Source organism: Pseudorasbora parva, chromosome 13 (genome assembly GCF_024679245.1).
Source record: "Pseudorasbora parva isolate DD20220531a chromosome 13, ASM2467924v1, whole genome shotgun sequence".
Classification (NCBI taxonomy): domain Eukaryota; kingdom Metazoa; phylum Chordata; class Actinopteri; order Cypriniformes; family Gobionidae; genus Pseudorasbora; species Pseudorasbora parva.
The window spans coordinates 6,739,012-6,757,864 of record NC_090184.1 but is presented as its reverse complement, the minus strand read 5'-3'; the positions used below and the strand labels follow the sequence as shown (position 1 = coordinate 6,757,864).

Genomic DNA, 18,853 nt, shown 5'->3' with positions numbered 1-18,853 from the left:
GACCTGGAGAGGCCAGATTGAATCTCATGAATAGTAGTATAATACAATATGAATAAAAAACACAACTCTCAAAATGCATCCGCGCAGTAGATTAGCTCTGCGATTGACTGGATTTCCTGCCTTCAGTTAACAGAGCAACCATGAAAAAGTTGTGTGATTGACAACACTTTCAGAGACTGAACGTTGTGTTTTTGGTCATTATATTTGTGAAACCGTTTAACATGAGCTGCTGTTTTTGCCGGTAAATTAACTGAAAATATTACATTTGGATGATCAAAAGCAAGTTCAGAAATTAAACAAAAATTTACATCACACAAGCAAGGCTGCTCTTCAGAACAATTGCAAATGTGATTCAGATTTTAAATAATTCAATACAAAAAGTAATATTAGGTGATTTATATTTTTAAGCCTCTTAAAAACATGGAAATAGTACCAAAAAAAGTCATCCCTGCAAAAGCCATTTCATTACTAAATGAATTTGCATTTTTTTAACGAATCGAGAGAGTCAATGATTCAATGATTCATAAACACCTACTGACTAGGATAGAGTAGGATGACCTACTACTTCCGGTGAGATCACTGGACACTACTATCCCATGATTTATGGATTTGTGAATGACACAGCTGAGGCTGGTAGGTCACATGATAATGATAATATGGCCAATGCAGTGCATCCAGATTACATTCATCCTACACACATTCATAGAACATACTTGTTTAGTGGTTGTGAAGTAATTACTCTTTTTAAAGAAGTACCTACTCAAGATAGAATGCCATTTTGGGTGCAGCCAGACACTTGCTTCACTCCTAAATAAATCATGTTTTAATGAATCGATTGAATGAATGACTGACTCCCCCATTAAGACAGTTTTATTTTCATATTTAAAAGTATCATTTCATTTTTCACATCATATTTCTAAATTCAATGTAGCCTTTGTGCCATTTCTGCAGTGCAAAGATGGATTATATTGATACGGATTTAATTTGATTGGTAACAGCCTGAAATTTAACTTTTTTTAAGACAAATTTATACATTTAAAATCAAGAATTTGGTATAAGAATTTAACGCCATGTCAGTAGGGCACTGTTCGTTTTGAAACGACTGAGACGATCAGACACAATTATTTATTTATTCAATTTAAGAAATGATCCGGCAAACTTACTCCCCCAACAAAGTTTTCCAGAGAGCGGTGACTGCGAATATTTTTCAAAAAGGGACCCAACGCTCTTAAAACCGACTTTTCTGCATTCATTTATAGAAAAAAATTTCTATAAATGAATATGCAGCCCAGGAAATTGTATGTACAATTTAAACTGTTTTGTAAAGGGTCTCTTGTATGGTATTTCATTTATGCATGTCTTATGAGCAACTTATAAGTTAGTAATATAAATTAATATAATTATAAATGATAAATGAATCCTTGTTTCAAGACTTAAACCTTTGTGTATGTTACTTCCTCATAGGAGGCAGTGTGTGTTTGATTTATTAACTGGAGTATAAATGGGCACAAACCCATTTTAATCATGTTTGAAACAAAGAGCTATAAAATCTCCAGAGGAACTTGGAAATCCCAACAATCTCATTGGTCAACTCTACCGTCGAGGCTGGAATTTCTCTAAGACTCTTAAGAGAGATGCACAAATCCTGTCACTCTTTTCTCTCTCTCTGGCTAAACCGCCACGTCATCTCAGCTGGCTCTGAGCCAGGCCATGCAGTGCTGGTCCTCCAAGCAGGGTGGGCTTACACACACACACACACACACACACACAACACAGAGCCATGTGCAGGCCCAAACTCCTCACACCATGTGCAACTTCCTCAACTTCGACAGAGTCGTAACAACAATGCAAGCTAATCATTTCTTCTTCAGTCAACGCAGAAGAAGTCGAAGGTGTTGCGATCGATTTCGACCAACTATCAAGACTTTCTACAGCTCAAAATTGGGTTCCAGTATTGTCCTGTTTAACACTGTGATGCTGCTTTGAAACAATCGTCATTTTAAAAGCTCTATATAAATAAAGTTGACTTGACTTGACTCAGGCTAAATGCCAGTTACGTATGAAATACAAACGCTGTGTAGTTAGTAAAACTGTAAACCCCTTTGTTCAGACAAAAGAGCTTATCAATGATGGTTCCTCCCAGGTTTTAGACTCTTTCCACAACTTCCTTCATCTGTTCTGACCCGATTCTTCCAACCACTTTAACTTTGCCTCTTATCATGTATGTGTGATGCGTGTTTCATGTTAGTTTTAGTATTGTCTGTGATTTAGTTAATCCAATTTGTGCACAATATATGTTTGGTTCTGACTCCTTGCAAACAAATAGTCACTTTAATGATCAATCTTGTTATGCGCTCTAGCGCTTACCGTATGTAAATACAAAGGAAGATTTTATTTTTTCTGTAGCCATGAAAAATATCCTTTTCTTAGAATGAATTAATAATAAATACTGAGCATTCACAGGATGAACAGGATTAATTAATTGTATTGTTAATGTAGCTACATCAAGTTAATCTATTTAAATGATTCAAATATTCATAATTAATCATAATGAATAATATTAATATTTTTCCACTGAGCTAATTCGCTACAGTTTGTTCTCTTCATTTTATTACAAAAAAGATGATGATGCAGTGACGATTGCATGTAATGCACATAAATGTTTTACAGTTTCCATCACCCTTTTTATGAGTATTTTGAAGTATTGCATCAGAAACCCTAAATCGCAAAAAAAACGTTTTTATGCTTTTACCGCTTAAGGTGGTTTTTGACTTGAGCGAGAAAGAGTTAATGTGAATAATGGGAGATGGAAATAAATTCTGGCGTAGCGGACATTAAACCCACATGGCTAATCGGCTGTTTTCACTGATGGTGTTTAAATTTCTGTTGATTACTAGGTTATCCACCGTCATCTGTTTAAACAACTTGAAGGAAACGCACCTCATTCGCATTTGTGTTTTGATTATTTTGCACACTTTGAAAAGATTTGCATCACATTTGGATGGAAACCCAGCTATTGCTGGCAAATGTTTCAACTACTACTATTTCAACAACAAGTTCATGACCCCTTTATAGAAGCTATTATGCATCATTGTGCGTCTCAATAAGATATCATCTGCTTCTAATTAGCAACAGATCATGCTGTTCAATGATTTTGTATTTAGCATCAACTTGACCACATTGCCTAGTTAGACAGAAGCATTTGGCATTAACACACATTAAAACTGGTTCATTTCCTATAGTTTTTCTTTTCTTTTTTGAAAATGAAAGATGTCTTGATCCACTCAGAGCTCAACACACATCTATGACCACAGTTGCTATGTAAACCGAAATACATAACCACCGAACTCACGTCATGATAAATGTCAAAAATCTGGGTCAAGACCCACCACTGCAAGAAGCTGTAATACATATCCATCAACTGACACACATCCACGAGAGCGGGGGTTTTCAATCTGACAGATGCCATGGACCTGTGTGAGGGACCTCCATCCTAAAGTTTATAAGGCATCTGTCTTTTATAAACATTAATTTATACACACACATATTATGAATCTAAAATTAGTTTCAGTTATATATATTTTTTCTTCTTAAGGTGTCTTTTTTCTTCAAATTGCTGTATTATATACTAACCAACCAATATATATATTAGTGGTGGGCAGATATCGGTGTTAACGTGCTGCATTAGCGTGACTCTTATCGGGCGATAAAAAAATAACGCCATTAATCTATTCTCAAAGTTGGGTTGGGAGCTGAGTCTATGCCACCTTTTCCACGGTTCATCTCACATATGATGACGCATCTTTAATATGGGTTGTAACTTGAAAATAATGCTTTATGAATGTTTCTGTCGATGTATACACGTGCTGGCTTCTCAGCGATACACTACAACATCGATAATAAAAGATAAATGTGGGCAAAACGGTCTCTCTTTGTAAACTGTTCAGTTTCCAATCAGGTTTCGACACCTATCACCGCGGCCATTTTAATTCCTATTCTTCAGCATCTCTTCTATTACATCGCTGCTCACAAATCAAAACTCCCTCCTCCAACTCCACCTTAACCTGTATTTAATCTGCATTTGTTTCTTTCCGTACAGGTACATGGCAAGCATTTTTATTTCATTTTAACATGTATTTTGTTTGTCTACACTCGTATAATTGCAATAACGTATACATATATTGCTTCCGTTCTCTACCTCAGGGGGGTTGACCCTCTTGGTGGGTAAAGTGAATGCTTCCTTAAATAAAAGATAAAGCTTTCACTTAAAAAGTTAGCTCAGTCTCCTTCTACCTCCTGTGCCCCATTATATAAGCAACATATTTTAAAGCTGGCTTAAGATACTGGAATCTTCTGATGGGTTTGCCAGACAACAACATCCCTATCCGGCAACATAACTGTCTGTGTTTGCTTTACGGCTCACATCTGTTTGTCCAGTGTAATGTTCTGCATATGTGCCTTTATCATCATTTTAACTATCACTGCACAAAAAAGCACTAACCTAAACAAATATAATTTAACACATAACTTCAAATCTAATAACATTTAGCATTTTAGTGTTTTGAGATACTTAATATACCTTTTTTGGACATAAGTCCATGGGAACACCATGTGTTCTAGGCACAAATATTGTGTTTTACTTTTATTGGCCAAAAGTATTGGGACACTTCTCCAAATCATTGAATTCAGGTGTTCCAATCATTTCCATGGCCACAGGTGTATAAATCAAGCACTAGGCATGCAGACGCTTCTACAAACATTAGTGAAAGAATCGGTCGCTCTCAGGAGCTCAGTGAACTCAAGCGTGGTACCGTGATAGGTTGCCATCTGTGCAAAAGTCCATTCGTGAAATTTTCTCACTACTAAATATTCTACAGTCAACTGTTAGTGTGATTATAACAAAGTGGAAGCAATTCGGAACAACAGCAACTTAGCCACGAAGTGGTAGGCCATGTAAAATCGGAAAATCAAAATCAGAGCGGGGTCAGCACATGCTGAGGGTAACAGTGGCAGAAGTCGTAAACTTTCTGCAAACTCAATAGTTACAGACCTCCAAACTTTGTGTGGACTTCAGATTAGCTCAAGAACAGTGTGTAGAAAGCTTCATGGAATGGGTTTCCATGGCTGAGCAGCTTATCCAAGCCTTACATCACCAAGTGCAATGCAAAGCGTGGGTTGCAGTGGAGTAAAGCACACCGCCAATGGACTCTAGAGCAGTGGAGACGTGTTCTCTGGAGTGATGAATCATGCTTCTTTGTCTAGCAATCCAGAGGACGAGTCTGGGTTTGGCGGTTTGTCTGCATTGTGCTAAGTGAAAGTTTGGTGTTTTTCAGGGTTGGGCTTGGCCCCTTAGTTCCAGTGAAAGGAACTCTTAACACTAGGTATGCAAGACATTTTGGACAATTTCATGCTCCCAACTTTGTGGGAACAGTTTTGGGATGGCCCCTTCCTGTTCCAACATGACTGCGCTCCAGTGCACAAACCGTCAGTCCATAAAGACATGATTGGGTGAGTTTGGTGTGGAGGAACTTGACTGGCCTGCACAAAGTCCTGACCTCAACCCGATAGATCACCTTTGGGATGAATTAGAGCAGAGACTGAGAGCCAGGCCTTCTCATCAGTGCCTGACTTCACAAATGTGCTTCTATAAGAATGTTCAAAAATTCCAATAAACACTCTCCTAAACCTTGTGGAAAGCCTTCCCAGAAGAGTTGAAGCTGTTATGCCTGCAAAGGGTGGGGCGACTCCATATTGCACTCAACAAATCAAGAATGGGATTTCATTAAAGTTCATTGGCATGTAAAGGCAGGTGCCCCAAAATTTTTGCCAATATAATGTATGTACCAATAGAAAGTCTTCTTTGAAGGTATGCCATAATCTTCACATTCAAATAGCATTTTCTAAACAATACGGCAATCATACACTACTTTGGGATCTATCAAAGCAGTGCTTCAAACGGGATTTTGTGAGACTGGGGTTGTGAGGCTGGGGGTTGGAATTTAACTGATAAGTTTATGTTTCAAAGTTAAATGCATAAGTCTGGTGCACTTTAAGAGTTGAAAACTAAAAGTTTCAACTTGTTTTCAGTTAGTTTTCAAATTGGAAAAAGTCTTTGCATTGACTTGTACCTGGACGTTAAAGGTTCGGTATGTAATATTGTCAGCTAGTGGTTGAAATCTGCATCCCAAATTCAAAATATTGGAGAGCGTTGTTTCTCCCGACTTCTCCTCATCAGATTTGATGCTCATGCTGGTTGCCATTTAAAGTACACACAGGAACGAGCCAATTGACAATCATACAGTAAGTTGATGACTTGATTTATCAACGTTTTAATATGCCTCTAGATATAAAGCGATTTAGTTGGATGCCAAGGCTTATTTAGGATGGGCAGAATCTGCTTTCTTTGACCTAGTTTGTTTGCTGGCTTCCACGGCTATGCAGTGTTTTCCACCAACTGGCAACCCAGAGTTTTAAAATAGTATTGGGTGAGCAAAACAAACATTCCGAACGGAACGTACATTTAAAAGAAGAATAACTGGCTGTAAAAAAGTTTCTTATCTACACTGTAACATCGTAACAAAATTGAGAAAATATGCATTTTCAAACGAAAATGTATTAATGTGGAGAAGGCCAAACTCCAACTTGCCTCAACACACCTGCCTGGACGCTTCTAGAATGCCTAGTAAGAGTTGATGAACTGCTTCAGGTGTTTGATTGAGGTTGGCGCTGAACTCTGCAGTGATTGAAGAGTGATTGAACCCTACAGGAGCAGGACTAGACATCCCTTGATTAGACTCTGACAGGCCGCCAGTGTCTTAGTAATTAATGGAAAATGCTGTAAAGTATAGTGTCATTGCCATTCCATACTGTCACAGAGTTTTTTTTATAAGGCCTGCGAACACTCAGTTATACAGATCATCACTGAATATCATTTACTGTTTTTGAGCATCTGGATGTGTTTTTCCACTAGGTATCGGCATGCGTCCCAAGTGTCTTCCTCCATTGTGGTGAAATGGTGATGGCTTTAACCTCATACAGTGATGTCATCATACTCTAAATCGCTGAGGGTGTCGCCTTCCTGATGGTGTTAATCACTGTTCTATGTTTGGCTGTCCTCTTGTAAAGCAATTGTATAATTTTCCTGATAGTCTAGACTCTATTGTTTCTACCCTGTTTCTCTGTTAGATCTTTAAACATTCCTTTAGGTCTTCTTTAAGCTTCTCTCTTGAAATATGATTGCTTTGTTGAGTAGTCAGTTGTGTTGAGTATCACTGTGCATGTCCTTTTAATAAAAATCATTTTATAATGCAAGCACAAATTCTTGACATCACTCAGCAAATATTTGATCAACTCCATCCTACCTGCAGATACACAGAGCAGGAGTTTAGGGAGTCATTTATTGGTGATTTTGTGACGTCTCTTTAAGAAGATTAGGTCCAAAGTTGAAGCCAAATGTGACTCACAGTGGGGATATGACATTTAGAGCTACTAAGCAAGCTTTGCAGAGAAAACGAGGGTGTGGGTGTTGAGTTTTGCACTGCGCTTCACATTTATAAATGACAACACCCTCTGCACATGGTGCTAAATCCAAATGGTTCTGTTGATGTTGGACCTCATCTTTTTACTTTGGTAAAATAAAGCTGCACATGTTTCATAGCGGAGAAAATGACAGCAGGACCCCAGTTTTTTCAAGTGTGCTATTAGTATAAGAAAGAATACTTTCAGACTACTTTTATGCACTTCTCAGAAATATACTCTTTTTTTACTTTTTATTTACTTCTCGGAAATATACATCAAATTGCACCTAAGTGTACTTGACTTTTCCTCACAGAAAAGTCTAAGGGTACTTTTTGTCCATCTGGATCCCTCCTCGTTTCCTTGCTCCACCGTCCTCCATCCTATGAGCTGGAAACCGACCTGGAACATCTCAACTCTCTAATTGCACGATGAGGAGGTGATAAACTAATTCATAAAAAAATTATTAATAAACCTTGGCTCCCCCTGCCAAGGTTTATTAATTATTATTATTATAACTAGCAATACTAAAATGTATGTCAAATGACGAGAACTGTAGTAGGACAGTTTCAGAATGATATCAAAGCAAATCAAGGAAATTAAAGAAAATTAAACAAACTGTAATACTCTACAAAAAATACAAAGCAGTTAATAACTGGGATTAATTCAGTGTTTATAATAACTGGTAATATATAAAATACAGAAAAATGTGGTATCTATGAAACTATTACAATATAAATAATTATCTCTAATGTTCAAGAATCCCGACATGCAAGCGAAATCCAGCAGTGTAGTCATTGTTAATTGACGACACTTTGAAGCGATGCTAAAGAAGCGGGAATATATATTTTCACTTGATTCAATTCCTCCGTTCCTGCGTCTTTTCCTTACGTCCTTCCCCCGCATCCTGAAGGGGTGGAGCTAAGATGTGAGGAAAGGAAGCGAGTAAAGGAAACGAGGATACACAATTAAGAATTGAGCAAATAAGTATATTTGGCCAATACTTGTTCTCAATCTTTTGGTCAAGATATACTTGTATAAATAAGTACTCTATACTTGGTTTGTAGTTATAATAATAATTAATAATAATAATAATAATAATAATAATAACAATAATACTTGGTTTGTAGTTGTGTTTAAACTTTTGATTGAATAGCCTATACATATTTTTTTTTGTACATAGTTTTACATACTTTTAGAAACTTACATTATTTAAAAATATTGATTTATAAAGAAAACAAATAGATTCCTAATTCTAAGTATCAACATTTTTGTGTAGGCTATTCCACTGGTAGAATACATAATAATTTACTCAAGATCTACTTTACCTCTTCCCGCCATTGACTGAATTTTTTCTGGCTATCCACAGTTTTACTGCCATTAGGTAAGGGGATGCTGTTTACGCTTATTCTAGTACAGAATCTCTGGATCAAAACACAAGTGAAGAAGAAGCAGGAACAAGTAATAGAAGATTGCTAACGTAAATGTAAAAATGAGGTCATCAAACTCAATCAACATCAATCAAAACTACCTAATGTTACCGCATTAAATGTCGAAGAAGGGTTTGTGACTGTGAAGCTTTGGGGGTGGTTGATGGACTCAATCTACGCCATCTGGATGGAAGCTTTTTCTGTTCAAAATTCAAGGTGTTGGATGTATGGAGCTAGAATAAAATGGTTTTTTTTTTTTATGGAAAGAGTTTAAGTACAGTTAAAGTGCAAAAATGATATATAAATAAACTAGTGTTGTTATGTTCACGTACAAGTATACTTGCAGAATACTTAACTAGCAGTTTACTGAGAGTACACTTTAAAGTGTCCTTTCAGTAACCAAAAAATGTGCTAAAAGTTTTCATATTGTAAACTATTAGTATACTTAAAAGCTCACTTGTAGTACAGACACAGGGCAAATGAGAAACGTAGTTGTGAACTATTTAAAGTTTACTACTGTTACACTTATAGTACACTTAAATGTATAAGTATATAAAAAATTGGGCCAATTTATTCCCAAGCAGTACAGTTTACTACTAGTACATTTACAGTCTTGTTCAAAATAATAGCAGTACAATGTGACTAACCAGAATAATCAAGGTTTTTAGTATATTTTTTATTGCTACGTGGCAAACAAGTTACCAGTAGGTTCAGTAGATTGTCAGAAAACAAACAAGACCCAGCATTCATGATATGCACGCTCTTAAGGCTGTGCAATTGGGCAATTAGTTGAAAGGGGTGTGTTCAAAAAAATAGCAGTGTCTACCTTTGACTGTACAAACTCAAAACTATTTTGTACAAACATTTTTTTTCTGGGATTTAGCAATCCTGTGAATCACTAAACTAATATTTAGTTGTATGACCACAGTTTTTTAAAACTGCTTGACATCTGTGTGGCATGGAGTCAACCAACTTGTGGCACCTCTCAGCTGTTATTCCACTCCATGATTCTTTAACAACATTCCACAATTCATTCACATTTCTTGGTTTTGCTTCAGAAACAGCATTTTTGATATCACCCCACAAGTTCTCAATTGGATTAAGGTCTGGAGATTGGGCTGGCCACTCCATAACATTAATTTTGTTGGTTTGGAACCAAGACTTTGCCCGTTTACTAGTGTGTTTTGGGTCATTGTCTTGTTGAAACAACCATTTCAAGGGCATGTCCTCTTCAGCATAGGGCAACATGACCTCTTCAAGTATTTTAACATATGCAAACTGATCCATGATCCCTGGAATGCGATAAATAGGCCCAACACCATAGTAGGAGAAACATGCCCATATCATGATGCTTGCACCTCCATGCTTCACTGTCTTCACTGTGTACTGTGGCTTGAATTCAGAGTTTGGGGGTCGTCTCACAAACTGCCTGTGGCCCTTGGACTCAAAAAGAACAATTTTACTCTCATCAGTCCACAAAATGTTCCTCCATTTCTCTTTAGGCCAGTTGATGTGTTCTTTGGCAAATTGTAACCTCTTCTGCACATGCCTTTTTTTTAACAGAGGGACTTTGCGGGGGATTCTTGAAAATAGATTAGCTTCACACAGATGTCTTCTAACTGTCACAGTACTTACAGGTAACTCCAGACTGTCTTTGATCATCCTGGAGGTGATCATTGGCTGAGCCTTTGCCATTCTGGTTATTCTTCTATCCATTTTGATGGTTGTCTTCCGTTTTCTTCCACGTCTCTCTGGTTTTGCTCTCCATTTTAAGGCATTGGAGATCATTTTAGCTGAACAGCCTATCATTTTTTGCACCTCATTATAGGTTTTCCCCTCTCTAATCAACTTTTTAATCAAAGTACGCTGTTCTTCTGAACAATGTCTTGAACGACCCATTTTCCTCAGCTTTCAAATGCATGTTCAACAAGTGTTGGCTTCATCCTTAAATAGGGGCCACCTGATTCACACCTGTTTCTTCACAAAATTGATGACCTCAGTGATTGAATGCCACACTGCTATTTTTTTGAACACACCCCTTTCAACTAATTCAACTAATTGCCCAATTGCACAGCCTTAAGAGCGTGCATATCATGAATGCTGGGTCTCATTTGTTTTCTGAGAATCTACTGAACCTACTGGTAACTTGTTTGCCACGTAGCAATAAAAAATATACGAAAAACCTTGATTATTCTGGTTAGTCACATTGTACTGCTATTATTTTGAACAATACTGTATATTTTATATACTTACAACTTAAAGTATACTTAAAAATCTACTTGAACATAAATTTAATTTAAAATTCATTTAAAATGAACTTTTTTCGAGTTTCGAATCAAGTAATTGTTAGTGCGCTGATCCATTTTGTTCATCCAATCTAGATTAGCTGTACTTGTATTTTCTAACTTTGTGAAGAAATCGTGAGTGATGGCTGCATTTGCAAAAGTTGCTACTTTTGCAATGTGGTTGCTAAGGTGTTCTGGTGTTTTAATGCACTACTATGCACATTTTGCGTATTTTCTGAATAACTAGACCTGACTGTGGCCTGAAAGTGTTCATCACATCTCCAACAGTTCAAACTGTATTTATTAGTCTATGAACAGCATTGTGTCCTTAGATGAGCTCTTGTTCTCAGTGGATTTGACCTGCAGTCTACTTTATAGTCAAATCGTCCTTTGCATAAGTAAGAAATAACATACGAGTCCACCCTAAAGAAATTCAAAATTCACTTCAAGCACATCTCCAATTGGGATATATGATATGCATTTCCTCGGTTTATTTGCTTAGTCCAGGAGACCCAGCATGCAAACAGGTGGGCTTTCACTCTTGGTCTGTAGCCGAGGATAGAAGAATGTTTAAAAGAAGCACAGAATGAAAGCAAATACATGCTATAAAGACAAAGCCAAGTCTAACTGCAACATTTGTCATTAGCGTTCATGATACATTAGCAAAGTTGACCTTGTTTGAGTAAACACTACTAAAATATGCACACTCCAAACATTTTCCAAATTAATTGAACCCTCATGCCAGACCGTATGTTTTTATTTCTACATATAACACAAAAGGAGATTGGTTTTTATCAACAAAAGTTGATGGTGAGCACAAGCTCCAAAAATGACAAAAGCTCTTTGAAACTGAACTGAACTAAGATCTGATGTCTATATCCATGCTGTGTAAACCTCTATCAGTGTGAAGCTGGTTTTCATTTCCTAAGCTGTAGAATAGTGCCGTATTAATCTTTTTATTTCTGCTTTTCATCACTTCAGTAAAACCAAGTCATATTGAATTAACTGACAGTTATAATAGTGATTTAGCACATTGCTCTGTGAAAAATCAAAAGAGTCAGTTAAGATCCTTTTTTAAGCTTCGGGGTCCTTGAGTGTCTGTTCATCTTTAAAAAGAAATTAAGTGGAAATGGATACCACAGCAAACTCTTGCAGCAATTGAAATGACAGATTAAACCCGTTCAACTCTAAAGCCTCCAACTCCCATCCACTTTTCCCCAACAGCCGCATCCTCCTCACTCATACCAACAACTCATAGAGCACATACACAGTGTATATCCGTGCATCCAAATCGTGTCTTATCCCAACTTCTCTAAACCTTTTATCATTCCTGTTCACACAAGAACAACAGTTTCACACCATTCCAGTGTTGCTCCATGGACAAAGGCTAATTTGTGCAAACGAAAACCAATAATGCATTTGACATCCATATTTTGGATTACTTTATCCACAAAAGTTACATACAGTATATACACACTGTATATGTTAATAGGGAATTGGATCCAATACCTTGTCACTCTAATGCTATAAAACAGCAGTAATTAATGGTTTCTAGATAACACAGATATTTGTTATTTCCATATTTTATAAAATAGTCTCAAAGAAATGATCTCTGATAACCTGTTAAAGAAACAAATTGTTCTGTGAAACAATAAACAATGACTATTCTTACCTTGTCTCCTGGTTGTGGTCGCATGATGGACACTCGATCATACCCTTTCTTCAGAAGTACCCACAATGCATCCAGTTTTCCCTGCACGCACACACACACAAAGACATGAAAATGAATGTAGAAAAGGCAAGGGTGCTTTTGCTGTGTGATTTAGGCCTTCATTGACCCTCAGGTGTTTAATAAATTGTTCCTCACATTGATCAGTCACTAAACTCTGGGAAATGGGTTTTATTAGCAGAGATTTCCTGAACTCAACATCCCACATGTGGCCCCTCTGGCTCATTATCATATGAGACGGATAAAGCTCAAAGCCATAGTTTAGAATGAATCAATGCTTCACTATCTGCACCACGGTTATAAATATGAAACAGCATTCTAATGTCCCTCAGCCTTGACCTAACTTGCTAATAAAGTCAGCCAACTCTCATTGCACAAGAGACGCTGTCTTTACCCAAAAAAAAAAAAACTACAGAAAATGAATGGGTGAGGGAAAGAGAAGACCAGAAGAATGTCTAGGAATATTTAAATGTAAAGTTGGATCACTGGTCACGTTGCCCCTCTCCAAATAACAGGCAGACACAGAGATGAACAAATAAAAGGGGATAAATGTTCAAACAACAGACCAAAAGAATGAGCAATGGGGGAAAGCTTTGGCAATGCTCTGCGCTCTTGGACGGCAGGATCTATGAGAGTGAGTGAACGGAGAGAGGTGAAATGAGGGGAACCTGGTATTGAGTGTAATAAAATGCTGACTCCGCAGGCCCAGTTTCTTCGAGGTCAACACAATTTCTGGTCTGTATTACAAATCCCCCAGCATGGACTCATAGAAGCTTGATTATAAGCATTGAAATCTCAAGTCATGGTTTTGGACATATTAATTCAGCAGGAGAACTGCATAGTATACTCATGTATAACTATCAGCAGAATGAGAAATGAACTATTTTTAACAAACCAATTTTGTTGGCTTCAAAATATCTTCTTTTGTGTTTTACAGAAGAAATCAGTAGATTATCTGCATGCATACATTCTTGCGTACTGTTGCCCATAACATTAGCCTGACGTCATCATACTCAGATTCTAGTCAGAATATGAATCTGATACTGCTCCACGCACGCTAGAAGAAGTAGAAGAAGAAGATGAGTGTAAACGATCTTTGCCGGTGTTGTAAAAAGAATTTAAGCATACACGGAGTCCATACAACCTAAGACGTCGTTACAAAGCCCATCTCACTACAGTGGTTCTACAATCATTTTATGAAGTGACGAGAATAGTTTTTGTGCGCAAAAAAACCTAAATAACGGCTTATGTAGTGATGGCCGATATCAAAATATCGCTTCATAAAGCCTCGCAGCATTTTGAATCAGTGTATCAATTCATGATTCTGCTGATTCGATAAACTGATTCATTAAACTCCGAGGCTTTACGAAGCAGTGTTTTGAAATCGGCCCATCACTATATAAGTTATTTCGTTTTTTTGGACAAAAACTATTCTCGTGTCTTCATAAAATGATTGTAGAACCACTGTAGTGAGATGGGCTTTGTAACGACGTCTTTAGTGGCTTTATGAGTCTTGAGAGAGGAAATGACATTGGTGTCAATGAAGGCCTTTCTGAGCTATCGGATTTCAACTAAAATATCTTCATTTGTGTTCAGAAGATGAACGGAGGTCTTACGGGTTTCGAACGACATGAGGGTAAGTAATTAATGACAGAAATGTCATTTTTGGGTGAACTAACCCTTTAAGTTTTAATTATCATGTGTAGCCCAAGAACACCATATTGTTCTTCTCACCTTTATAGGCGAGTACCATTTACGGGGACCTGGTGGTTTCCGCATGCCATTATTTAGGATGCGAGAAGGAGGCGCTTCAAACTCTTGTTCAGGCATTTTTACCCTTGCGTTCTTCGCCTTTTCCAGTTTAGCACCCTCTTCAGTCGAACCTCTCTCACCCCAGCGAACCTGAAACGATGATGATGATGGTGATCATGTTATCCAGTATGATTTGACAATGATCCCTAAAAAAAGAGCTTTAAATGAAGCTGGAACATCTGACATTCTGCACAGAGGAGTTCAAATGATCAAATTTTACTCTGAAATATTTCTTAAATTTTTTACATCACAACCTTTCTGTTGTGAACATTTCAAAATGCTTTTCAGGCTTATTTAGAATAGAATAGAATAGAATAGAATAGAATAGAATAGAATAGAATAGAATAGAATAGAATAGAATAGAATAGAATAGAAACAGAATAGAATAGAAACAGAATAGAATAGAATAGAAACAGAATATAATTGAATAGCACAGAAACGGAATAGAATAGAACAGAACAGATTAGCACAGAATAGAATAGAACAGAATAAAATAGAAAGAATAGAACATAACATAATAGAATAGAATAGAATAGAATAGAATAGAATAGAATAGAATAGAATAGAATAGAATAGAATAGAATAGAATAGAATAGAATAGAATAGAATAGAATAGAATAGAAAGCCTTTATTGTCATTATACCATGTACAACGAAATTAGGAAGTGCTTCCCTTGGTGCCTGAAAAAAAAAACATATACAACAAAAACATACTTATATTACATATGCTACACATATTAAACATATAGTACAAAAAGTAAACAGTTGATGTAGACCAGTATTTATAAATATTGCACTAATGAAGATACTGTATTGCACTAAAACTGTTCATTGCAGAGTGAAAATACACCCTGAACTGTGTTTGTAGCGGAGCGGGATCAGCTCAGACGTATAAAAACTGTGGATAATGACGACAATACGTTTATTTTATGTTGTTTACTTGTCAATTAAAGGTGCAGTAACCGATTTTTAAAAAACTCTGTTGAAAAGTTCATCTGACCGAGCACCACAACACACTTTTAGCCAATCAGCAATAAGGGGCGTGTCCACTCATGATGGGGGAAGAGAGAGACATTAGCAGAGTTAAAGATATTCATGCCTTAATATAGCTTGAATGTAACTTACACTCTTGCTTTATTTAGTAATCGCTGATCTATGAATATGCAAATCAGCCCCGCCTCCACTCACTCACACCAGCTCAGAGATCCATTCACTCAACTTTACCGACACTGCACAAAGGTATTGCTCTTTACAACGTCAGACACATAATAGCAAAAAATATGATTAGCCTTTTGCTTGGCTAAATTATTAAAGGGGGGGGGGGGGGGTGAAACACTCAGTTTCAGTCAATCTCATGTCAATCTTGAGTACCTATAGAGTAGTATTGCATCCTACAATCTCCGAAAAGTCTTTAGTTTTATTATATTTATAAAAGAAATATGGGCTGTACTGAGTCTTTCCGGAAAAAAACGAGCGCCTGGAGGCGTATCGTGTGGGCGGAGCTAAAGAATGACAAGCGCGCAAAGCGGTGACGTCCTCAAGCGTGGAGAAACCCATGGCTATCTCAGCTAATACAGATAATGATCCAGAATCATTCAGAGGCTGAAATAAATTGAACAGGAGAAACGGCAACTTCAGGACGTCCGTCTCTGTGGTATGTACTGTATTTAGTGGTCTGTCAACATTTGTGTGTCTTTACTCGCAGTTTATGAGGACATGATTCGGTTTATGGACTATTGTATGCGACTAAACCTTAGCAGTAGCAAGCAAAACGGTTTTGCACGTCAGACTAGTGTAACGTTATACATAGAACAACAATGGAGTAACGTTAACCTTTAGCGCATTTGAATGACGAAGCACGCGATCGTGTCGTTGACTGATGTTTACTCACGCGACGATAGCCAACAGCACAGACATTTGAAGCAGTTTAACTCCGTTAACTCCGCTCCATCAAAAACACACTTCTTTGGTATGATTTGGTAAAGTCCTGTGACAGCAGTGAACGGTGGAGATCCACTTTGCGACGCGACTGAAGCGATGTTGTGAAGCTTCCTGTCATTTCTGCGTTCAAATCGGGTCAAATGCAGCGCTGCCTTCCCGGAATGCTGTGCTGAAGCGTTGAAGTCGCTCAACGTCACCCAGAGGAATAAAGTGGAGCGCGGCACGACCATAAGGTGCGTCAGAAGTGTTCACGGACGACTGGATCTGCACCTGAGCGAGTGTTTATGGGCGTGCATTTCCTCTCTCGCTCTAGTCACGCGTGCGCGCACCGGAGAAGGGCCCGTATAATGGCCCATACAAGGACCTTCCGCTCTGTTCACGTCAAGTCGAGCCATACTCGAAAAAAACTCTCCGAAACTTGTGAGAAACCGGAAGGAGTATTTTTAACACAGAAATACTCCATCAAACGTCCAACATTAGTTTTTGAAACTTTGTCTATGTTTAGGATGGGAATCCAAGTCTTTAACAGTGTAAAAAGCTCAGTATGCATGAAACAGCATTTCACCCCCCCCCCCCCCCTTTAAACAGCTAATAATGTGTTGCCAATGTCACACAAACCATGTTCCTTTAGCCATCTTAGTCTGCCTTCTAAAAATCAGCACACACAATCAGAAACACCAGCGATTACAAACAACGTTTTTGAGAATGACTTTGGTTCACTGTACTTTTAAGGGAGAAAATACTCAGCAATGGTGTTGACTTGAATTTGCACATGGTTTGTCTGAAAGCATATTTAAAACATTTACACAACATTAAAAACCATTGATTTTCACCACCGGGCGTCTTAAAGGAGCAGGAAGGCCTGAAACCGGATGCTGAGGTTGCTTTATTTCTTCTCGATACATGAGTAACGTTGGTATTACTGTGTTTTTCAGAACTAAGATATGCTGTCTTTAGCTTGAATATACTTGTGTGTCATCTTCGTTAGTTTGTTCTTTTGCACTATTATTATTATTATTATTATTATTATTATTATTATTATTATTATTATTATTATTATTATTATTATTATTATTATTACAAGCCTTTAAAGGGATACTTCACCGCTTTTTCATATTAAACTGTTATTTCCTTAACTAAATCGAGTTGATACATCCCTCTCTCGTCTCAGTGTGCGCTCTTAATCTCTCTGACGCGCGGTGACGATCTGATAGCATTTAGCTTAGCTCCCTAAGCCCAGTTCATTCACTATCGTACCAAACAGAGATCAAGTTAGAAGCCACCAAACACCTCCACGCTTTCCCTATTTAAATACAGTCACACGAAAAGTTGAACGATCAAGTATGGTGACATAAAATAAAACATGGCGCTTTTGAGAGTACTTCGACTCGGTGAAGTAAAAAGTCCGGCTGAAAAATCCTCCCTCACATCTCATTTCTGTCAATTGTGGGGAGGGGGAGATGTGAGGGAGGATTTTTCAGCTGGGACTTTTTAGTTTTTTGTTTTGTTTTTAGATTACGTGCAAGCACTGAGACGAGAGAGGGATGTATCAACTCGTCTTAGTTAAGGGAATAACTGTTTAATATGAAAAAGCGGTGACGTATCCCTTTAAACCTCCACTGACTGTTTTAAGCATCGGTTCCCAAAGTGTCGAAAAATGTGAGAAAATATACTCCTAATATGTTTTTTTCCTTATGGTTCCATTTTAGTGAAAGCTATAACCTCTTAATCTTGTCACATGTGTAATATATTAGTTACTTGGACAATCGTGTTATGTAGGGAGCTGGTCATGAAAACTTTTTTATTGGGATGGAAGGGATGAGTTTGTTATCGAAGGAGTAGTGCAGTTAAACAACAATAAATCATCATATTAACCCAAATTGCTTTCACTAATTGATGACATCATTCCCTCGGGCAGCAGATTTTGCCATAGTTATTCCATGTGTTGCATAACGTTTACTTGGATGTGAGAGTGGAAGGATTAAGATAAGGGTGTGATCCTATTGGGTAGGGGAGTGTTTATTTTGGTGATTTCAACTATCAACAGCGTTTACCAGAAATCAGTTACAGCACCGTTAAACTGCTATCTCAGCAGTTCTGCTAACTGAGGGAGAATGTCTGATGGAAGGAAGGATTCGAAAA

At 37.5% G+C, this 18,853-nt stretch overlaps 1 protein-coding gene across 1 annotated transcript in view; it reads right to left on the bottom strand.

Annotated features, from left to right (window-relative positions):
- Positions 1-18,853, bottom strand: part of antxr1a (ANTXR cell adhesion molecule 1a) — a 74,218-nt gene that overhangs the window by 10,086 nt on the left and 45,279 nt on the right. Inside the window, exons 16-17 of the mRNA XM_067413049.1 lie at positions 14,694-14,861; positions 12,903-12,983 (exon numbers count right to left, since the gene is read on the bottom strand). Of these exons, the coding sequence (XP_067269150.1) occupies positions 12,903-12,983; positions 14,694-14,861 (249 nt within the window). The remainder of the gene's footprint in view (positions 1-12,902; positions 12,984-14,693; positions 14,862-18,853) is intronic.